Raw genomic sequence first — 24160 nt, 5'->3', positions numbered from 1 at the left:
TATGTGTTCCCTTCTCAATTTGCAGTTAACATACATGGCTTACAACAGTGGTTTTGAGGGAGTCGTTATACTTACTTTACAAATAAGGTTATTATTATTATCATCACAATCATAATCATCATCATTAGTGCCCATAGCTTTGACTAAATCATGAGATGCTTTTAGGTGTAAGCCTTGACCTCTGTTTCCTGATGCTGAGACTAAAGGAATGAACCTCTGTGATGCTATTAGTGTGATACAAGAATTGAGAGCTAATAAGTAAACTATACTTTTTAATTTTCATATTTGTATTGAACTAACACTCATGCTTATATAATTAGAAACTTAGGGGCTAGAGAGATGGCTCTGAGTTAAGAGCACAGACCGTTCTTCCAAAGGACCCTGGTTCCTAGGACCCACATGGCAGCTTACAACTGTAACTCTAGTTCCTGGGGATCTGACAGCCTGACATAGACATACATGCAAGCAAAACACTCATGCACATAAAAATATCAAAAGAAACCACTAAAAAATTAAAAAGTGTTTTTAGCTATTTTGTGTACATGAGGAATACCATTGCAAAATACCTACCCCTATTATTAGCATTTCAGAGCCTCAGCAATGAGGGGTTCAGCCACCACTTAGTATTGGAAGTAACAGTAGAAATAGTATCGTTGGTCCTGACTTACCAGTAACTTAACTCACCTTTCTGAATTGTGTGCTGAATACTGTTTGCAATGACTTGGCAGTGCTGGCGAAATCTCTTTACACCTTCGGAAAGTGATGAGTCCTCTCCTCACTCTGGTAGGAGAGGCTGAATGCACACATTAAGATTCCCACTTACACTGGTGAAGGTTCTAAGCTTATAGCTTCCTGTCATGTAAAACATTTTTGGAGTTTTTCTGACTTTCTCTTTAAATTTCAGATTAATGCCAGGTGGCTATAGTAGAAAGAAATAACTACTTTTGTTTGACTTCATTTTTTTTTATAGACTGACAACCACCTTAAACATTATTTACATATCATTGAAAGTAAGCCCCTGTATCCAGTTATCTATGACAGCAATGGTGTGGTCCTTTCGATGCCTCCGATTATAAATGGTAAGTCACGCCATAAAGAACATGGAGCCTTGCAGTTTCTTCTTACTAGTGCTACTTTTGTAGAACTCTCAGTAGGGTGAGCTAGTCATTGACTTTACATCTGAATCTCAGGTCTTTTGTAGATTTTATTATTTAAATTTTTTTTAAAAATTTATGTGTATGAATGTTTTGGCTGCATATGTGTCTGTGTGCCTGGTTCCTTTGGCAGCAAGAATAGAGCATTGAATCCTTTGGAATGGGAGTTAAACAGACGGTTATGAACCACCATGTGATGTTGGGAACTGAGTCCAGAGGCTTTGTAAGAGCAACAAGTACTCTAAGCCACTGAACCATCTCTCCAGCTTTTCAGATTTTATTTTAATATTTTTTTATATATTTCTCAAAACCTTTAGTTTTAACTGTTATGTAATAATCTGTATTATATAAGATGAGCATTTAATTCATAATTACACATGTTTATGCATATGTAAGTATTTTCTGACACTACTCTGGGTTCTGTCTCTTCTTTCAGGATGTGTTGGTAGTTTAGATATTTCAGTGTCTTGTTAGCATACATACTTGGGCTTATGTGGGAGCATGCATCCCATGGCATGTTTGGAGGTCTGAGGACAGCTTCTGAGAGTTGGTTCTCTCCTTCTAACATGTGGGTTCTGTGGATTGAACTCAGGCTCAAGTGGCAAGTGAATGGCCCTTGGGGAGGGGGATTAAGAGATTTTTTTCCCTTGTTTTTATTTAAATGTTTTGTTATCAACAGCAAGTCTCTTTGTTGAACCCAAACTCTGATTTGTAGTTTTATAAACTAAACTGTTATTTACATTTGTACTCTTTCCTTTATGGAAATAGTGTTTCTAAAGCAGTTTTAATGTGTTTGCTCAGTGTAATGATGTCCAAGCTATAGATGCGTGTGTTTGGGGCAATCAGAACTGGTTTAGCTGACACAGGATGAGTAAGAACTCTTGAGACTGCAAATGCCTGCACTTTGAATGGTCAAGAATGCCGACCTCCAAGTGAACTAGATCCAAACTGACCTTAACCTGTTGCTTCATAGTTTGTGGTGGTCAGGTAGTTTAGCCTTTCTAAGCCTTAGTTATCTTTTTGTCGTTACTTTGTTTATATTTTGGGACAGGGTTTCTCCATGAAGCCCTGGCTGTCCTAGAGTTTGTGTCTAGACCAGGCTTGCCCTGAACTCACAGAAGTCCACCTGTTTCTCCTTCCCTAGTACTGCATTGTTTTCGATTATGCCCAAAGATAGTGAGGATTATCTGTATTTTCCAACTTGCTGTGGGAGCTTAAAAGTCTCCTGTCTCAGGTCTGGTGGCATGGCCCAGGAGGGTAGAGGCACTTGACTCCACACCTGCTGAGCTGTGCTTGATCCCTGGAACCGGTGTGGTGGGAAGAGGGAATTGATTCCTACAAGAGTTTCTCTGACCTTCACACACGCACACTAAGAATAGTAAAAGGGAAATGTTACATACCCGATAGCGAGGCATAGTTGGCTTGTGCCTAGAATCCCTGTACTCGGGAAGCTGGGGCAGGAGGATCACTGTACTCTGAGCTATGTAGTGAATTCTAGATTGACCTGGGCTAATAATACCCTATCCATAAAAATCAAAAGGCAAAAAAAAAAGTATATCTCCTTACTTCTAACGTATTTCAATTGTTTTCTAAGTTTAAAATGTGATTTTTAAAAAAATTATGGTTTGTATCATATCCTATCTCTGAAATTTTTGTTGTTATTGTTTTATAGGGAATCATTCAAAAATAACAGTAAATACTAGGAATGTATTTATTGAATGCACAGGGACTGACTTCACTAAGGTAAGTAAAATCTTTGTTCACCTTTTTATAATGCCAGACAAAATAGAGTTTGCTTGTGGGCCAAGACTGATTTTAAAGTATAAAGTGTTAGAATAGGTGGGACCTCCAGAGACTGAACCACCAGGTGGGGACCAGCCCCTGCCCCCTTCTGCTCATATGTCGCAGATGTGTAGCTTGACTCCAGCGACTGGAACAGTACCACTTTCAGGTACTACAGATGTAGGATTTGAGTGCAAGGAAAGCTTTTTGTTGCGTGATATTTCATGTGTTCACACATGGTAAGTAAAGCCAAGAGAGTGGGCAGTAGGCAAATGAAGAGAGAGCCTGTAACAGTAGGAGGTTGGATGTGGAAGAAGGACCTGCAGAGACTTTCACCTACAGCTGCCACATTGGAGACTGTTGTAGGCACGTGCTTTGTATCGCTTGTCTGTGATATTTACCTTTAGAAATACTGTCAAGGTGATACAGATTTTACTACATTTTTTAACCTTTAAATCCATATTTATTTTGTGACTATGAGTGGTTTGCCTGCATGTTTGTATGTGCACTACATACATGCCTGGTCACTGTACAGGCCAGAAAAAATGGCTCCAGGTTTCCCAGAACTCAAGTTGTCTCTTCATGCCTCCCTTCCCCCGTAAGGATTGGTTTTACCTTAAGAATGTATCTGGCCTCAGGCCCTTACTGCTTATTAGGGATGTCCCATGTGTTTTATGTTTGTGCATCCATTCTTATAGCTACCAAAAGTAGAAAGTTTTAGTTTGTCCACTTAGCCCGTGAGAGGACTGCGATGGAGAGAGAATAAACTAGATCATCCACAGTCATGTCTTAGTAAGGGGCTGAGCCAGATTCCAACAGTCTGGCTCCAGAGACTTATGAAATTGATAACATTTACTCCAGTAACTAGCCATTTGTCTCCTTTTGAAACCTCATAATCCAGAGTTGGGGTGGGGGAACTAAACGATTTGTCTCAGTCATGGATTGTAACTCTCAGAGAGCTGCATAAATAGAGAACACCTGAAGATAAGAATGAGCCTGCTCCTACGTTTTTATTCTATTTCCTTTCTTAGAATGTGTATGTAAGGGCTCATTAGTAGATGTTTGAAGACTAAGTTATAGTAAATATTCATTATGTTAGAATTGAATGAGAATATATTATAAATTACCATAATATTTGTATTTTTCCTTTTGCAGGCAAAAATCGTGCTTGACATTATTGTCACCATGTTCAGTGAACACTGTGAAAATCAGTTTACGTAAGTTCACTAGCACCATCATTTGCCTATGTTCTGAAGCCAAGGGTCTAAGGCCTCCCTCCCTGTACTAATTTTAGCAATGTATGTAGTGTACATATATATATGTGCAGGCAAGACATCTATGCAGAATGGAAAGTGTTCAGTCTTTTGGTTGTTGTCTGGTGTTTGTAAAGTCAGTCTGGCAAGGCCTCATGGAGGCAGTGAAACTTAAGTAGTATTTAAGGACTAGATCTGAGGATGTAAAGATGGAGGAATAGCTAAATAGGTGTAGAAGTGTATGAAAAAGCTGTGTGTTCTTACTATTAATGTGATGTATTAGCATTAGCTTATTCTAGACTCTCAGTTATAATTCATAGTAAATATGTAGTAATAAAAATGACAAGCTACGTAGGCTGTACCAGTTTTCTAGTTTTTTATAATTTGCATTTCAGGGATTTAAGCATTAACTTCTGTCTTTCACTATAAGATCCTGGTAAAGCTTTGGGTGTACATCAACACTGTGCAAGAGGCCATGCAGGATGCATGCTTTATACACTGGGAGTAAGCTTTCTAAGTGGCTGCTGCCGAAAGGGACGCGGGAGGGAGCTTTGGGACCCAGAATGGTAGAATAGTATAGTGTATACAGGAAGATTGGTCAAAACAGTGATGCTAGGATGTGAGAGGTCGAATGTTTGAGGCTGTAGTTATGAAACAGAATAGTTATTAATCATATGCATTTTAAGAATTTATAGCTCATTTACCTTCATAAACATTTTATTTCTGACTTTTTTCTTCTTTTTTAGAGTTGAAGCAGTTGAAGTAGTTTCTCCTAATGGAAAATCAAGTACCTTTCCAGTAAGTTCTTAAAAGATGATGGTGGTGGTGGTGGTGGTGGTGGTAGTGGTGGTGGAGGCGGTGGCACATGGATTCTGTTTTCAGTGTGTCACCCTTTTGAGGGTGGGTGGCATGCTGCCTATCTGTGGGGAGATTGTGAGTGGTGAGTGCTGCGGATTTAAGTGGAGGAGCCTGACTGTACCTGTCTGTCTCACAGTGTATTGAGCCTGACTGTACCTGTCTCACAGTGTATTGAGCCTGACTGTACCTGTCTCACAGTGTATTACATGGTGCCGTAATTCTGTGGCCTGTCTTGTTATTAACTAGTTAACTGAGTGGTTTACAGTCTCATCCGTTTTGTGGTTACTCAGTTCTACAGATCTAGTTAGGATGTTCACACTGGAGTCCATAATTGCTGAAGGCTCTCATTGTAGTGTAATTCTGAATTTGTTCAAACTGGTTGAGAAGTAAGCACAGTTAATGTTAAATATGGGGTCTTGGTAGAAAACATCCAAACTAGTATTATTCATAATTTATCTTGGTTGCTTTTTAGACAGGTTCTTGTTTTGTAACTGAGGCGGGCCTGGAATTCACAGTGTAGCTAAAGCTACTTTTTGAATTCATGATCCTCCTGCCTCTCTCCCTAAGAACTAAAGTATGCTACCACATCCACATTAAAGTATTAAATGGCAGTATCAGTCTTGTAGCTGTGATTCTGACCAGCAACACCATTCTCTGATCAACTTGCATTCCTTTGCTTTTCTTTTTCCTGCCTTTCATTTGTGAAGTGAATCAGAACATAAAAAAATTTTTAACTAATTTTTAAAAATTTTAAGTATCTGAGTATTTTGCCTGTATGCATCATGTGTGCTGTGGACCTGGTGTTGAAGCAGGCCATAGGAGGGCACATGATCCCTGGAACTGGAGTTCCAGAGGGTTGCCAGCTGCCGTGTGGGTGCTGGGACTCTTAACCGGGGTCCAGTACTCTTAACCCCTGAGCTGTGTAGTACTTAAATTACATGTATATAGTGGCTATGTTTTACATAGTTTATAGAAGTTAATTGTCTCTCCTATGTGGGTATCAAGTGGAAGTCACTAGACTTGGTGGGAGGTGCCTTTCTCTACTTCCTTCCAGACAGTAAAGTAGTTTTAAAAGTATGGTAAAGTCTGTTAAGATACAAATGTTACCCTTCCTAGAAACATTAGTGTTTAGTATGGTATCCTTTAAAAAAATTTGTTATTATTTGTGTGGGCGTGTGTGTGCACATGTGTACGCAGGTGGTAACATCTGGTGTACCTCTGGAGGTCAGTGGATTCTGAGGATAGAACTTGAGTTGCCAGGCTTGTGCTGTAAGCACCTCTGTCCACTAAGCCATTTTACTACCTCAGCCTCCTATCTAGATTATCATGGAGGAAATGAGGATGTAACCATATAGCGGAAATTACAGTGTCAGCTTCTGTGTATGGGTGTAGAGATTTTGTAGTTTATGTTTGGGCTTTTTATAATGTGGATAGAACCCAGGCTACCACAAATGGGAGGCAAGGACTACACTACAGAACCACACTTTGACTTGATTTGCATTTTAACAATGATTGTTAGTTATAACAGACAAAAATAAGAAGAAAGAAAAAAAGAAAGAGGGAGGGAGGGTGGAAGGAAGGAAGGAAGGAGCGAGCCAGCCCAGCTTCCACTGGGACATGGCCTCTTGGGTGTCAGGGTGGACCTCAGGGAGCAGCAACTACTGCGGTGTTGCTGAGATGAGGGACCAAGAAGGGCTAAAGCTTGTTTCAGGGCTGCCTGCATGAAGGGAGCCATCCAGTGGTCTCCCAGCAGGACACCCATCCCGATGGCTGGATTTGAGGGACTCTGTGAGGTGGAGAAATAGGTACCATCTCTGTGTTGGGTGAATCTGCAGTGTTGCATTCCAAGGCTATATATGTGCACAGAGGAAGAATTTGTGGTTGCTTTTTATTTTGTTTTTCAGAGACCAAAAATGAATGTAGCCAGTCTGGTATCAAACTCACCAGCCTCCTGCTTTAGCCCTCAGTGCTGTGACCCAGGTGTGAACAACTTTAATGGCTTTTTTAAATGCTTGATTTGAAGAAAGTTGGTTTTTGATTTTTGTTTTTTGTTTTTTAATATTTTAAGTATTTTATGTGTATAGATTTTCTTACTGCATGTATAAGTGCACTCAGTGTGTATGCAGTGCCTACAGAGGCCAGAAGAGGACATAAGATCTCCTGGAACTGGAGTTAACAGTTGGTTGTGACCTATCATGTAGATGCTGGGAATTAACATGGGCTCTGTGGAAAAGCAGCAGCCACCTAGCCTCTTCATCGAAGCTACCTTTCTTTTTTTAATGTGAGGAATTGTCAAGTTTTAATAAAACTATATTTTTATAAAGAGGAAGAGCATATGCTTTAAAATTTTGTTTGCATTTTCCTGTGTAGACCGTCTCATGAAAGCATTAATATGTTGTAGAGTACTTTTGTAAATTTAAAATGGTGGGCTTTCTGAAAAGGAGTGCTGGGTATTTGTGAATTTTTTTTTCCTCTCTTAAATTTATCCTAGAACAGCTCTGAGGTCCACAGAGCAAAACACCCCCGAGGGAGGGTACTTTTTCCTTATATGAAATACAGGATTTTAGCCGGGCAGTGGTGGTGCATGCCTGTAATCCCAGCACTTGGGAAGCAGAGGCAGGTGGATTTCTGAGTTGGAGGCCAGCCTGGTCTACAGAGTTGAGTTCCAGGACAGCTAGGACTGCACAGAGAAACCCTGTCTCAAAAAACCAGAGGGGGGGGGGTGGGGGGAAGAAATACAGGATTTTAACATACAACGTGAATGGAAATTGTTGCCTTTCACTAGCCTTGCTACTTTATAGAATAGAGTAAGGTTTTGAAGATAGGTGATAAACAGTGAGCTTTGGTGTTAGACTCTCTCTGTGCCTTCATTATTGCATGCATGCACACACTCATTAATGCTTACGTGTAGAGGGCATTGAGGATTAGTGTTCATAAGCTATTTTCAAAGGTAGTGGAGAGCCCTAGGTTTATGCATGTGAGTTTTACTTACTGTAGTAAGGTTCCATGCCATTTGAAGGAGAGCCAATGCCAATTTATGAAGTGTTCCCACCCTCTTCTACTGTCTTCTGGAACAGATTGGTAGGCAGGTCTGGAGACATCATAGTATTTTTCCACATGGGAAATGATAACAAAGAATTTGGCTCTTTAAAACAAATTAATCGTGGGGTTTGGGTATTTATTTAGCTCAGTTGTAGAGGACTTGACTAGCAAACATAAGATCCTAGGTTCAGTCCTCATCTCCAAATAAATTAATAAATAAATTAATTAATTAAGTAAAGAATAATAGATTGTGTTTATTTAGAGCGTGTGAACTACAGCACTGAAGTGGAAGTCACTGGACAGTCTCTAGGAGACCCTTCTCTCCTTCTGTCATGTGGGGCCTGGGGATTAAACTCAGGTCATCAGATTTGCAGCTAGCTTCTCTACCCACTGAACCATCTGGCTGACCCAAGCATTAAAAAATAATTTAGGACATAGACTATTCACATATGAGTCAGATGTAACAAATTGATTACAATGTTTAAAGAGCTCAGGTTTGTTTCAGTGTGTGGCTCTAAGAACAGTCTCTTCTCTTGGCTGGGTAATAAAGCTGCAACAACTGAGTGAACAAGAGAGACTAGAAAGTACCATCTGATGGTGGATAATTGATGTCAAACTTCCTCTCACAGGAGCTGCCTTACAGAAAGGAGATGGTGAGAGCTGATTTAATTAACAAGAAAGTTGGAATCAGGTATGCTTTGAAACATATTTATGGTGGGAGAGAAGAGAATTGAAGCATAAAGTATACAGTGAGGTTTTTGTGTTTTTGAAAGAGTGCTCGATAGTATGCTAGGATATTTGATACTTAGCAGAGCTCAGAAAGGAAGGCTACTATTTCAGGTAGAAACCTATCTTAAAGCAGGATATAAGCATGTTTACACACTCCAGTGAAGCTTATGGCCTGGCCATTGTTTTTTAGAGAAACTCCTACAAATCTTGCCAAGCTCCTGACCAGGATGTGTCTGAAGTCAGAAGTCATAGGTGACGGCAATCAGATTGAGGTTGAAATTCCTCCGACCAGAGCAGATGTCATCCATGCATGTGACATTGTGGAGGACGCAGCTATTGCTTATGGCTATAACAACATTCAGATGACTCTGCCGAAAACGTACACCATAGCTAATCAAGTAAGATTGCACCCTTGAATAAACAGCCCTATTGTTAGCAACTGATTATTGAATGCCAGGAAGGCTTGGAGACAAACGGGACCTGGGAATTAAACACCATTTGGATGTGCTTTGCTATGAGAGGCATTTTTTTATGGGGAAGGATACAGAACAGATGCCTAGATGATTAGAGTGAGTTGAGAGCCTGTGGTGACTAGCTCTGTAAAGAAGGACGCATTTCCAGCGTGGAGCGCTGGTTGACTCTAACTGTAAGATTCATTTTCTCTTCTTGGGCCTAAAGGCAGACGTGGGAGAGGTGGGGTGGAAGGCTGTTGGATAGTGGAGTGGTAATGTTAGCAGTGTGCTAGACAGAGGGGAGTTTGTTTCCTTGTAATGGTATGTTACGGATGAATCTGTTTAAGAAAACCAAGTGGGGAGATGTCATGGTGTACTGCTCTTCCCTCAGTTTCCTCTCAACAAGCTCACAGAGCTCCTCAGACTTGACATGGCTGCGGCTGGCTTCACCGAAGCACTGACTTTTGCTCTGGTACGTCTTCACCTCACTGCTGTCTGGCTGAGTGTTTCCTTGGAATTCCTGAATTGTGTATAGTATGATTCCTTACTTGAATCTATAAAGTCTAGACTGCTGAAACGTAAAGATACTAAAAGAGAAACTCTTGTTTCTTGACATCATACAGTTTCCAGTAAAGAAAAATTGTGAGTATTTCTTTTTTGTAGTCATAGATGACCATGAAGGCCTAGAAACAAAAAGTCCCAGTGAGATGACCACGTGCTTTGTATTTGATGTAAGTGTAGAAGGTGCACAATGAATTTCATAAGAAGACTTGTTAGGTTGGAATATTTGGTCTTAATTTGGCTGTGGCTGTACTCACTAGATACCGCCCCGGTTAAGGTCTTAGGAACTGTTCCACATTAGACTTGTTTCTTTGTCTTTGAACATGTTCACAAACATTTGCTTCCAGTTGAAAAGCTGACATAAAAGGCCTGAATCAGGAAATGAATGTTATTACAGAATCAGCAGGGACTCCCCTCCCCCTCCTCAGGCTGACCACTGAACGAAGTAAGTGTGTGTGCAGTCTGTGGGCTTCTCTGGCAGAGAGGATCTGTGGTGCTCAGACTGCAGGTCTTGGATATTCCAGTTAGCTTGATTTAACAACCTGTGGATGGGGCAGCTGCCTGTCTCCCTGGTCCCCAGCCCCAGCCTTGAAGTTCTTACCTTTTAGAGTAGTTTCAGGACTTGTTAGCGGGCACTGCACCCAGAAGGCAGCTTGGCACTGAAGACGACGAGTAGCTGACATACTGCACACAGCAGCGTCATGATGAGAGCAGGCCTTTGCGTGACCACTGCTCAACCCTGGTCTCGTTTCGTGTACACTGAGCTTAGGAGTCCCATGTCGTCCATATGCAGATGTTTTGTTTCCATTGTGAGCAGTCACTATTTCATACACATTGAAATATAAAGTTTAGCCTTGAGAAATGCATTTGTTTTTAGAGTTTATAAGTGACAGTAGGAATCAACACATTCTCATCCTGAAGATTTCAACTTTATAAAACAAAGTAAGCACTCACGTTCCCCCTCTACTTGTGACTCTGGTTTTCTTCCCCAACTAACTGCAGTTACCACTTAGGCTTGTACTCCTCACTGCCTCTGTTGGTGCTTTTTGATTCTGTAACTTAGTTCTGTCCAGGAGGGTTTACTCTGCACTGATACTGTGTGCACGTGGTACCAATTCTTCTCAGGAGGGTTCCTGTCCTCCACAGCAGTTAGAGTAACTTCTCTCAGTCCCTCCATACCCCATACAGCCACAGGCATGTGCCCAAGATTCCAGCGCAGACCGGTTAGGAGCCAGAGCTTGTGACTGAATTGTAGCATTAGCTGAGCAGTGAGCTCGGCTGTCCAGGCACACAGTTATGTTCATTGGGAAAAGAGGTGTGAGGAGCTAGAATGTTAGAGGTCACAAACTTTTCTATTCAGAGTTTTAACAGGGGCAGGAGAGATGGCTTGGAGGTTTAGAGCACTGGCTACTCTTGCAGAGAACCCAAGTTCAAGCTCTAGCACCCACAGTGTCTGTAACTCCAGTCTCAGGGCATCCGATGGCCTCTTCTGGCTTTGGTAGGCACCATACACTCCTGCAGACAAAAATACCTGTATGCATAAAATAAACAAATCATTAAAATTTGTATAAAGTTGTGATTTTTATAAATTTAGAATTTAACATTGCTGGTGTGTATTGGCACATGCAGTGTGCACAGGCGTGACCATCAGCCTTTCAAAGCTGCTCCTGACTCCTAACAAGCAGCTCACGTTTGAACACGGCACACTAGTTACTGTCTTCTGTAAAGTAGAACAAAACGCCTGCCTTAACCTTAAGAGTAACACTTATGATGATTATGGGGATTGACTGATTGATTGATTGATTGATTGAGGCGGGTGGGGTGGTGGTTCTACATAGCCCTAGCTGTCCCAGAACTCCCTCTGTAGACCATGCTGGCCTCAAACTCAGAGATCCACCTGCCTCTGCCTCCCGAGTGCTCAGATTAAAGGCGTGTGCCACCACTGCCCAGTTATGATTTTGGGTTTTATATGTGTTATCTTCCTAACATTATAATAGACACATAAATCCTAATATTTAAGAACATCTCCCTTCTTGGGCCTGAGCTACTGTCACTTCAGGAACTCTTAATGAAAACTGTTTCTGATTGTCTTCACTATTGTGAAGCACAGGGTCAGTCAGATATACTGGAAAACCTTTTTATTTCACACAGACAGAAGTAGCTGTGTTTGAAAGTGGGTAACACGTAAATACATTTTTAAATTAGCTGGGCACAGTGTATCTAAATCTTGTAGCAAAATTCCATTCTGCTCTGCAGAAAATGTCATTTTCAGTATGGAGCAGGCTTTCCCTCCAGCACAGCAGCTGTGAGGCTCTGTTCTGATAGAGTTTAATGCCTTTTCAAGAAAGCATGGTAAAGTTGGGTATGGAGGTGCATACTAGCACATATATGATACAATACTTGGGAGCCTGAGGTAGGATGGTAAGCATGCAGAGAAGACAAAATTCCCCTCAGGTGAGCTGGCAGTTGGTTTACCTTCTCTCAGCTCCTGGTACAGTACCTGATAAAAAACAGGCATCTTCACTCTTTAGTACTGTGAAGGCCTGAGCAGTTCAGTGAGCAATATTGTCCTAACGTTAGACTCTAGTAACCTGATGGCACCAACGCTCATCACTTGATTATTTTTCATTTTATTATGTTTTAGCACTCTGTGTCAGGCATTGGACATACAGTATCTTTAAATTTTGATCCTTATTAGATTTGTTGCATCTAGTAGTGAGTCTGCTCTAACATGTGCCTGCTCTTCTAGAATCTGAGGTGGGTAAGAACTGAGTAGTTTCTTTGTTCCTAAGAGCTAGATGGGTTATGTGCAGGGGAAGTTAAATGGCAGCATCAAGGAGCGCTGAGCTGTGTGAATTCTCCTAGGTGCACAGTTCTGCCCCAGATCAGTGCAGACTTAACCTGGGATTGCACTGGTAACCAGAAAACCATGGGGAAACTGAGAGGGGCTCTCTTACTGGTCCCACTAGAGAGACCTTTATTGAAGAGCTAAAGAGCAGTCACTTAAGTAGAGCCTTGGGTTTGCTTTGTGTGGTGCTGGTACAGTGATTTTAGCTAAAGGCAGGTAAAATTATAATGCTCAGAAAACAGGGAGGAATTAGGAGCTTAGACAGGAAAGGTAAGTGGGGACCTAGTACAGAGAGGACCTGGGTGTGGGCTAAACCCCCATCTCTACAGGAGACATTAAGTAGCTCCCTGTTGTGGCTACAACTCCTCATAGAGAGCTATTCATAGTTATTGCATCTTATGTGAGTCTAAACTAGGTGAACTACAAGTGATGAATTATTAATTGTTAAAACTTATTAGATCAAATTCTTGGGTTATTATTAATTTACTGAGTTCTATAGAGCAAACTGAGTGAGAGCATGAAATACTTTTAAACTTTGAGTTAGGCATTGCCCTGTACTAATCTATTTTACATGTTCTTAGTGCTCCCAAGAAGATATTGCTGACAAACTTGGCCTGGATATCTCTGCAACAAAGGCAGTGCACATAAGTAATCCCAAAACCGCTGAGTTCCAGGTAACAACTGGGGTGAAAGCCGTCTGTTGTCAGTGACCTAGGGAAGCAAGCTCTCTTCACTTATACCTGAGGGGTGAATCCCTAGAACATTTTAATGAACTTTCCTTAGATAATTTGGAGTTGGTCCCCCTGCCCCTCTGTCTCTCTTTCTCTGTGTATGTATTAGTATTGAACCCAGAGCCGTGTGCTTGGTAAGCAAATGTACCATTAATTATTAACCAGACAGTGCAGTTAGCTTCCTTAAAAATATATAATATTTATTATTATTATTATTTCTGTCTTTGAGATGGTGTCTTTCACTGTAGCCCAGGTTGTCCTGGAACTCATTGTATAGCTCAGGCTGGACTTCCAAGTGCTCACATTCAGCTTATTCTTTTATTATCAGATATTATCTTCATTTACATTTCAAATGTTATCCCCTTTCCTGGTTTCCCCTCCAAAAGTCCCCCCCACTCCCCTTCCCCTGCTCACAACCTAGTCTTTGTTGTTACATCTTGCTGGCTTAGCCACCCTTACCTGCGTTTTTCAATTCATAATTGATATTTACTTAAAATTCCCGCTTCCTCTCTTTCCCATTCATTTGTAGTAGGTGGATTAAAAATGCACTCCGCGTCTCTCCATACGCTATCCTGCCAGTTTCTAACGACTGTTCTTTGTGGCTTTCATTGTCCTCTTAAGTTTATTGGCAGTTTCTTACAGGGTTTAGGAAGACTTAAATGGAATGGTCCTGCACTAGCAGTCGTGTTAAATGATTCAGAGTATGGACTAGGATGTTAGCTGTAGACGTGCATTTCAAGTTATAGCAGCTTTGCTAATAGCTGACTGTCTGTCTTCCTATGTATGTGAATTCTGGCTTGCTTTCTTGCATATGCAGTCCTGCATGTTTGAAAAATCTTTGAACCAAAGGATCTGGGTTTAGGAAACGTGACACTAGAGAAACCTCAGTAGTGATCTGCGATAGTTTCCATGGAACTTGGTTCTCATGTGTGTAAAAGGTAGATGCTGGGTTAGTTTTAGAAAATCCTACAGGACCTGGAAAAGTTTACCCTTAAAAATTCTGAGTTTTATTTATAGAACTACCCACTGTAGCAAAAGAGCTACACTGATATTTACTCATAGCACTATTCATTGAATAGGAGTGGATTTTTACTTGTTGATGCTAAATGCATCCCTCTACCCCAGTTTCATTTATCAAGTGTGACACAAACTTTTTATTTCTCAAGATTTCTATAACTGTTATATTCCTCTGAGTTTGTATGCTACCTGCTCCACTTTATATAAACAGAGGGCAAGCAGATCAGAAGTGCCTCAGCGGCCGCTGTACATACATGTGGCTTAACATACTCGAGTCCTTTAGAGTGGGCAGCTCTGCATTACCCCTGCTTTACCTAATGGAGTGCAGGTTTGTACTTACTTGTGGTTAAATTAAATGGAAAGTGGCTTATAATTTGGGTACAAGCATGTTCTTTTTCTGTGTAATTCTTAACTTTGTGTTCTTCTCTGACAGTAGATGTTTTATAGAATGGGCAGGAGAAGAAAAATACTATTTGCAAGTAAAAACATGTAAATTTTTATTGCAATTATTATAAACAAGATTATGTAGTATTCTCACTTGTCCCCAGGTTAACAGTAATATTAGTAGGTCTTCAAATGGCTGTCACTGTCTAAGACTTCCTAGCTGTCGCTTTTCAGTTGGGATTCCCTTGAGGCTGTACATTAGAGTTGACTGACTGCTCCAGCGTAGTCTATAGGTTATTAGTCCATCATTTGCTCTGCACCTTGTCATCTTTCTGACACAATTCCTTTCTTTAACTTTGTTTAAAAATATGGGCCCTTTGTTCTGCAAGCTTTCCACATTTAGGATTTTGTTGAATATATCCTAGTGCTCTCCAATATTTCTCATAAATTAGAGCTGAAAGTTTGACAAGATTCAGGTTTTAAATTTTTATGTTGCTGATGGATTTGAACTAAGCAAATAAGAGTTATGTGTATTAAGAACATTGATAAGTGTGGATATTATCACTATACTAAGGAGAATGACAAACTTAAAAACCGAGTTTAGAGCTTTTTTGTTTTTGCTTTGGATCTTCAATGACGAAAATGGCCCCACCAGATTGCAGATTGGCCCGTGGAAAAGCCTATGGTGCTTTCTCTTGACAATTGATAGAGGAAGGCCTAGTTCACCATGGGTGGTGCCACCCCTGGGCTGGTGGTTCTAGGTGTGCTAAAAAGACATGAGCTAGCCCCGAGGAACAAGCTAGTAAGCAGCACTCATCTATGGCTTCTGCGTCAGTTCCTGAGTCTAGGTTCCTGTTCTCCTTGAATTAAAGGGTTGACTTCCCTCAACAATGGGCTGTTAACTGGAATAGTAAAATGAAATAAATGCTTTTCTTCCCAAGTTGCTTTGGTCAGAGTGTTTATCACATCAATAGAAACCCTAAGTCACTTAGTTAGCTCAGGTGGGCTTCAAACTATTATAAGGCCTCTACCTCCAAGGGCTGAGGTAAGATGCACCAGTACATCGAGTTAGAGATGTACTCAAGATGCAAGATGGCTCAGTGGATGGTTACCAGCAAAACTCACAACCTGAATTTGATCCCTGGAACCCACCCACATGGTTGATAGGCCAAACAGTAACTTTAAAAGGTGAAAATGTCTAACACGGGGTAAAAATCCCAAGACCCTCAAAACAATATAATAAGATCACTAAGCTCTATAGTAATATAAGGTATCTTGAAAAGATATTGTGTTGACTAACCTTTATTACAGTGTGTCATTAGTCGTCATAACTGATCTCTTCTGTGCCCAGGGCATACACTGTTATCATAGTTACAGCTACATGGAGATTGGTTTCCAATATTGCTAGAGCATCTTGAAACATCCTCTGTAGAAAGGAGGGAACTAGAGTACAAGAACTAAAAAGCAGATTTAACAACTAAATACAAAGAAACCACTTTGCTTCTTTGTTTGAGAGATAGTCTTGCTGGCCTGGTACTCCCTGATTGTGAGCACATGACAGTCTTCTTCTTGCCTCAGCTTCCCAAGTGCCTGGGTTCCATGTGTACCCCATGGTGGGCTAGAGACACAGGATCTCCTGGTGGCCCCTCAGACTATCTTTAAATGATGTTACCCAAGCTAGCCTTGAACTCACAATTCTCACTGTTAGGATCAGAAAACTAGATCGATCAATCTATCTTACAGTTACTATAAATGGATGAGAAAGCAGAGAATAGTAAGTAAAAGTCAATTATGAGGTGGAAAATTCAGGTAAGAGGGATTGAGCAAGCTAGCTCAAAACATGTAAGAACCAAGTATAGGTTGAATGTGAGCATTTGGGAGTCCAGCCTGGGCTATTTCAGTTAGTTTGTGAAAGGAGGCAGAATATAAAAATTTGCATATGTGCAACTTTGAAAACCTAGTTTAGTTTTAAAAATTATAATGGAATAGCTAATCTTTAGATAGGAGTAATCATTATATTTGCTTCTCACTGTATAAATTATATTTATTGGTGTTTATTTTGTCAATTTGGAATGGAAAATATTTTCAGTTCTTTTAGTGACCTGGACTTGAGAATTTAAAAATAAAAAGATATTGCCCTTTCCAAAAGTTTTCCTTGAAGTCAGGAAGCTGGCCAGCTTGGTCTCCTTTACTCCAGAGTTTGCCAGTTCTTGAGTCAGTGTGAATTCCCATCCTTTCCTGTAGGTGGCGCGCACTACCCTTCTTCCTGGCCTTCTAAAGACCATTGCAGCAAACCGGAAGATGCCCCTTCCTCTCAAACTGTTTGAAATCTCTGACATTGTAGTAAAGGATTCTGGCAAAGGTAAGAGTGAGCCACCTCTGATTTGCATACTTAAGCATGTGTTCTACTGTGTGAATTCCAGCTTTGTTTAGAGACCTTAGCATGCTTACTCCTGTACACGCAGACAGGTTTCTTTCTTCCATATTGCTACCACCCTCCTCAGAGTACTTTAGTGTAAATGCGAGTTAGTACATCACTATCAGAGCATCCTTGAGTTGGTAATTCTCAAACTAAGCATGGGTCCCTGAGCTCACCTCAGTACCAGCCTTGGGGGGGCGGGGGGAACGGGGGTGGGGGGAAGGAAGGAAGAATGGAAGGTTCCCAGAGCATTCTGAAACTTTCCTTTCCTGCACCCCGTGACATTTGTGGCATGGTACTGTGCTCAGGCTTTGACTGACCAGACAACAGTGACTGTGAATAGGTTTCATAAGTTTTCCCTTTGAAGTATGTAAGTTCAAAGTACTTAGCTTAGTATAGCAGGGTTTTTTGTCTAACACTTGGAATGCATGATCATTCAATAAATATAAATTTAGGAATTTTGGAAACCTGGTTTTCCTGGAAGTCATTCTTTCTAAGGCAAGCTCAAGTTCAATTGTTTGTCTAGACATGTAAGTGCTGTGGCCCCTCAGTGATCAGTGCCTCAAGTGACCACTTGGCTGGCAGCCTTCCTTTAATTTCATCCATCAGCGCTTATGGTTGGGAGCGGTTTTTAACTCCAGGCTGTAGTTTGTAGGATTTTTTTGAAGTGACAAATCTATACTAAAACCGAGAGAACATTTTTAGTGTCGGCTGTAAAGAGTTGAGGGTTTGCTCCGTTTTCCATTGGTGTAGAGACTGGGTGCAGAGTGGCATTGATCTGTGAACGTTGACTCTTTCCTTCCACACTTATCCTCTGAGCTTCATATTGTCCTGATCCTCTGTGGTGTGCTCATAATTATAAGTACGGGATTAAGGTAACTGCACGGTTTCGGTACCACATTTGCTGTAGAGTTTGGCTATAGTCGTGGAGCAGTACACTGTTGTGTTTCAGCCCTACGTGCATGTACCTGAGCTGGGTTTAATTGTTGTTCTTTAGCTCAGACATCTGCATTTCTGTTGTGCTTTTTCTCATGGGGAGAACTCTGACCCTTTGCTGTGCCCGTCCTAGTTGAAGCTGTCTTTTGATTTCTCCATGGTTGTTTCCTTCTGATCCCACTTTATCTTGCATTGGCTTGTACTGCTTCTTTAATATTTTCTATCATATCAATAGCATTTGAAAAATGAAGGGAAGTTAAATTACTTGCTGAGGTTACGACTTGAAAACATGTTTCCTTTTGTTGAGATGGAGTATGTTTTCTGTTTAGGTAGGCCTGGATCTTATTTCATAACAAGAACTTTTCTGAGGCGGTATTCTAAATAAGTACATGTTGATCCCTCCCTCCTAGTCATCTGGCCTACAGGAAAGGGTCTACAGCGTCTTTAGGGAGGCAGCAGTGAGTCTGGGTTCTGCAGACTACATCCATAAGGCATGGGTTTTAGTTATGCTTCTATGGTACACAGTTTGTTTGAACACTGGCTGTCTTCTCATCTGTACAATGGGGTAAGGACAGCACTTGCTTCATTAACTGCAGTAAGGATGGAGTAAAACTGCATTTAGAAAGTTTTAACCACATAGTGATGACTCCTGTTCTTGTTAGGGTGCTGGCAGTCCTAGGGCCAGATGCTGCTGGCTTGGGTCATGTCCATTTTCTGCTGTAGTGCTTAAAGATCAGGGTGGCCAACAGTGTCACTGTGCTTTACAGAGACAATGGGACTTGGTTTTTTTATCCTAACCTTTAAGGGACTTACTGTTATTAGATTTTCTTCTTTTGTGTTTTTTTTTTTCCCCCTTATGAGAAACCGAAACCATACTCTTAAATGTAAGACTTTGCTTGTAAAAATAAATCAGCTCCTTGGACTGGAAGATCCCATTGCCACTATTGCATGTAGGCTGAGAGCCCGGGTAGAGGCCGGGGAAGCACTGTCGGAATGAAAGGTGACCTGGAGAGTGCCGAGGCTACCTTAAGCCCCACAGGCTTGATAGTGAAAGACTGCTCCTTCTCCTCGGGCAGCCACATGCTTTTGGTCTTGATACTAAAGCTCACCAGGATGGAAAGATGATGTTCAGACCTAAGTGGATCTGGGTGGTACCAGCTCTGGAAGAAATGCTTTGCTGCACTCTGCCATGGAATACCAAAATTGGACGCAAAGAACCCTGGGAGTTCTTGGCATTAATTCTATCTGAGTCTACAGGGTGAAAACTACACTGGCATAGCAGTAATCAATCAGTCAATCAATCAATAAATCACAGAGATTTTTCTTTGAGTAATTTACCATTTACAAATTAGAAGTCCTCTCTCTCTTAGATGTATCCTGGCCATATGTTCCTAAATGAAACTTTTTGAAACCACTGAAATAAGTGATAGAGGGATTTTCCAATTAATAATGAGATTTCCCAAATCTCTTTAGTGAGCAGTCCCCAAATTATGGGGTTCAAAAAAATGGTGATGTGTGGCAAGCAGGAACCAGGTGGTCTAGTTAACCACAGTGATAGAAAACTAGAAAGGACTGTAAGTCTAAGAGGGCACCTGCCACATCTGCATGCAGAGCTGCGTTCAGATTCTCAGCACCCATGTGAGAAACCAAGCCTGGCAGCATGTGCCTGTCTTACCAAGACCAGGGAGGCAGGGCCTGGCAGAACCCTGGGGCTCACTGGCCACCCCATGTATCCATGTTCCATGTGGAGAGAATGTGCAAAGTAACCTGAGAATGCAGAGAATGGAGCTAGGACTGCCAGTAACTCATTCTGTAATGCTGAGAAAATCCTAGCACCCCTGAGCCTCATATGAGTGTCTGCTTGGCAAACATAGCTTCCAAAATGAAGACAAGAATGGAATCTAAATTTCTGTGTTTTCCTGTCTGACCCAAGTTTTTCTGAAAGCAAGCAAAAGACAGCTCCCATTTTCCTGCTTGACCTAATCAGACATTTTACTCTAACGAGCACTCCTCTCACTGGCCATCATGATGAATGAGGCTGTCAGGCTGCCAGTTTTCAAACCAAGTCAGGCACACTTTTCAAGCATTAAGACTTCACTGTAAATCAGGCACATTTGGCTTGTGTGAGGCTGAGCCAGCCACTGCATTTGCTGAGCCTCAAGCTCCGAAGCTGCTGTAACACTTTTAACAATTAGTCATGACTCAGGGGACTGAGCTGATTTATCCCTTTTGGTGGACAGAGTGGCATGTGTTTTTGGAACAAGAAACTGAGGACAGACTCTGCCCTAGGGTAAGTTTTTAGTTTTGTAGCAGGGAGGGTAGCTGTGGCGAGCATGCAAGGCTGCTGTGAAAGTTACTGGCTGCTTTCAGATGTTAATCATCATTCACTTCAATGTCAGGAATGACCAAACTGTAAACAAAATATTTTTAAAAGCCAGGAAAACTACAGGGATGAGCAAAAGGCTGCCTGTCTGGAAAAGCTAGCTCAGTTTGAACAATCTGGCCTTCCCACGGTTTAAACACAGTTGAGTCCTGCAGTCACAGTTCCTCCCTCAGTGCTGTGGAAGCTGCCACTATGCCTCAAATCTGACTGAAATGCAAGAAATCGGATCTCTGGGTTGAGAATGAGCAAGTCTAAAAGGAACAGGAACCTAAGGATGTGCGTGAGCTTGGCTTGCTCTGTAAAGGGGTTGGAGGTGGTGGTTATATCATTAGGAGCAGATCAGCATTACCCGCTCATCCAAGGAGCAGCCTCACGTGCATGGTTTCAGAAGGTTTGGACTTGGTCACTGCTGTACTAAGTGCAGTGGGTTCAAGCTCTCACATAAGCTCTAGACAGCCTCCCTTTCTTCTTGAAGCTCAGCTACTCTGAGCTTTTGACTCCCTCATACCTTGCTCCATCTTCCAGAGTGGCTCCTGCTTTGAACTCCATTTCCCCTGCCTTCACGTTTCCCTCCAGTGAAATGGTTCTCAAACTCTCACCTTGTCCCAGACGCCTCTGTAAGCGAGAAGATGGTCTGTTTCTTTTTACCCTTCTTAAGTGAATGTGGAAATAAGGAATTTATGTTTTAAGCCTTCAATTGCAAGGTCTGTTTCAGAGTTGTATTTCTTCTTCCTCCCTGCAGCATCATGGCCACCACAGACCGTAACTGTTGGTCTTCGAGTGGGTTGTTCCTCAGCATACTATCCGCACACACATGCACACACACGATGTCAGTGCTTATCTGCCGTGGGTTATGGCACATTAAACACGGGCACGCATAAGGCCATGGCGTCAGTCTCCAGCTGACAGAAAGTAGACATGGATGAGTGAAAGAAGGGTCCAGTCTTCATAATTTTTGGTATGCCTGTGTGTTCGGTGACGGCTGAAGAAGAAGAGTTTATTATAGGCTTGTGAATACCTATCTTCTGAGATACTGTCCATCAATTCTGGAGCCTCAGATGATAGAAGGTTATCCAGCATCCACATGTGCAATGCGGCTTTCTGAAGAGGGCTTATGTCATCAGTCTGGATTAATTTAATTTCACCATTTCATATTTTTGGCATGTAGAATTTCCAATTAATAATTCAAAAAACATGGGTGTAAGGAGACTGACGTTAACAGTTTTTGAAGTAGCATCCTTTTCATATGAGATGGCATCTTAGCTGAGTAAATATATCATTTTTAATATAGAAAGTTATTTTAGTGTGCTTGGTTCCACAAAGTTAAGATCTGCTAACGTGAGTATAATGTGCCTTGTCATGCATCCAGTGCTGTATTTTTTTTAATAGATAAAAATCCATTCCAGGTTTATGTTAACAAAATAAAAGCCAACCGTCAGGAATATAAAATTTTCCCCCTGTATGCATTGAGAATTTGAGAGATTTCTTTTCACATTTGTTTCTCGGCTTCTCAGCATCATTTTAAAATAAAAGTGTATACTTTGGTGCTGCCATATAAAAGCATTTTAGGAAAGCTGTTGCTGGTTGTTGGTTGTTTTTTTTTTTTTTTCTGTCCCTTACAATTGAACATATATTTTTAATATTCTTAAGCTTTCATGAATATGTTTTGTTGATTTAGGAATTTTGTTCTTCTGTTTAATTAAAAAAATAAGATCTACAACTTGTCAGACATTCCACATTTAGAATAATTCACTGCCTGTCCTTGCATATATCTGTGGCATGTTACACTTCTGTGTGCAGCTACAAAGAGATAGTTTTATAGTTTACACTGATGCAATTACACTTAATCTAATCTGTCTGGATACACACTATTGATCTCGTTTTTAATAGTTGCATAATATTCTACCATGTGGAAAGCAGAGTGAGCATGAATGAATAGATGGTTAGGAGACTTTTCCTAAAGTATGTCTTTAAGTGAGTATCATTTTCCCTTAAACAAATAATTATTTTAGAAATAATTGTCAGTCCCTAGGTATATACATTTAAATATTTGATAATTTAGTAAATTATTTTCTAAACTTTTTAACTGATTTTTTTTCTCTCTCTCTCTTTTTTTTTTTTTGTTTTGACTTTGTTGGTTTTGAGTCAGGCCTTGCTCTGTGACCTTGCCTATCTTCAAACTTACATCCTGCTTACAGGTTCACATGAGCCAACATACCCAGCATATAGTTATGTCTATACATATAAATATATGTCGCATATGGTACTATATTGCATACATTAATTATACCTATAAAATGGATTTTACTATGCCATTTTCTTTTCTTCCTGTTCTCTTCTTTTTTCTTAAAACAGGTACATCTGGTTTGGTTGGAACTTGTAAACCAGGCTGGCCTCCAGTCTGACTGCCTTTGCCTGGTGCTGGGATTAAGGGCACCCACTGGCTATTGTGCCCTGTGTTTTATTCACTCCCCCATGGCCTGTCCTTGTGTCACTGCCGCTGATCTCCCCATCTAGTCCCTCCTTCACTTCCATGCCTTTGCTTACTTATTTCCACTGCACTAATTTATAGTCCTGTAAGGAATACATCGGGATTCTTGGTTCCCTACATTAGCTGTGGTCATTTAGAACATGCTAAAATTCTTTAGGAGGCAGGTCTGCAGCATGAGTTACGGTTTTGTGAGTACCAGTGTTGAAAATGCTGCTGGAAAGGTAGACATAGATGCTCCAGTGAAGTGCTTCATTCTCTGAGTCGAGCCTACTGTGAGTCTCCAGCATGAGCACAATATCAGCCCTTGATTTTGCTAGAAGCCTTTTCTTCTCCCCTTACACTTCTGTTCTGACAGCATCTTTATTTGGCATCTGGGTACATGTGAGCGTAAGGAGGACTCTGTACCCTAGATGATATTATTACCAGAAACCACCAATTCCCCTCTAATCATTGGTGCAACAGGATCTACACTGCCTGGAAGCCTATGGCAAAGCCTAGGATATGAGTCACATGCTCAGGACACTGTGTGCCACTCCCTTTTCTTTTCCTTAAAAAAAAAAAAAACCAAAAACCCCCCTCATGTGTTGTATTCTTTGAGCTCACAGAACTGCATCTAGCCACCCCTCCTTTGGGTGGTTTAGATCAGCTCTCTCCAGGCAGTACTTTGAAGTCTGTGCAATACATGGATAATTTAGGCTGACATACTTGGCAGGCCCATTTAAGAAGCAGAATTGTTTGATGGCATGACACAAGAGGTCTGTTAACTGAGTTATAAAGAACCAAGGCATTTCCAACAAACCCTAGCCTTGGCATGAAATCTAAATAGTTCTTACTTTGTGGCATGCAGTCTTTACTTCCTGTGATGTAATATGGCCTCTCGTGCAGAAGGCAAGGAGGTGGGAATTTTAGCATACCTCATCATTTTTCTGTAGGTGGTAATGGGAATGGAGAGTGAATGTTTAAACAAAATATGAAGAACCAAATCCAGAGGGGGTGGTACCTCTGGAAAATGTGAAAAACCGTGGGGTAGGGAGAACACCTAAATAATGAGGTTAACACGCAGCCCTCAAAGTATTGCAAAATTAAACCTAGAAGTTAGTTTATTATTTCCCACATAAGT

General features: G+C 41.1%; 1 protein-coding gene across 2 annotated transcripts in view; it reads left to right on the top strand.

Annotated features, from left to right (window-relative positions):
* The window catches only part of Farsb (phenylalanyl-tRNA synthetase subunit beta), a 69524-nt gene that overhangs the window by 23664 nt on the left and 21700 nt on the right, over window positions 1-24160 (top strand). For both annotated transcript variants that reach the window (XM_021158176.2, XM_021158340.2), the window contains 9 exons: window positions 971-1079; window positions 2827-2897; window positions 4092-4153; window positions 4936-4987; window positions 8719-8780; window positions 9009-9216; window positions 9662-9742; window positions 13261-13353; window positions 17056-17173. In XM_021158176.2, the coding sequence (XP_021013835.1) occupies window positions 971-1079; window positions 2827-2897; window positions 4092-4153; window positions 4936-4987; window positions 8719-8780; window positions 9009-9216; window positions 9662-9742; window positions 13261-13353; window positions 17056-17173 (856 nt within the window). The remainder of the gene's footprint in view (window positions 1-970; window positions 1080-2826; window positions 2898-4091; window positions 4154-4935; window positions 4988-8718; window positions 8781-9008; window positions 9217-9661; window positions 9743-13260; window positions 13354-17055; window positions 17174-24160) is intronic.

Source organism: Mus caroli, unplaced genomic scaffold (genome assembly GCF_978045245.1).
Source record: "Mus caroli unplaced genomic scaffold, Mus_caroli_1 scaffold_1, whole genome shotgun sequence".
Taxonomy (NCBI): Eukaryota; Metazoa; Chordata; class Mammalia; order Rodentia; family Muridae; genus Mus; species Mus caroli.
The sequence above is the reverse complement of the archived record's forward strand: the minus strand, read 5'-3'. Positions and strand labels throughout refer to the sequence as shown.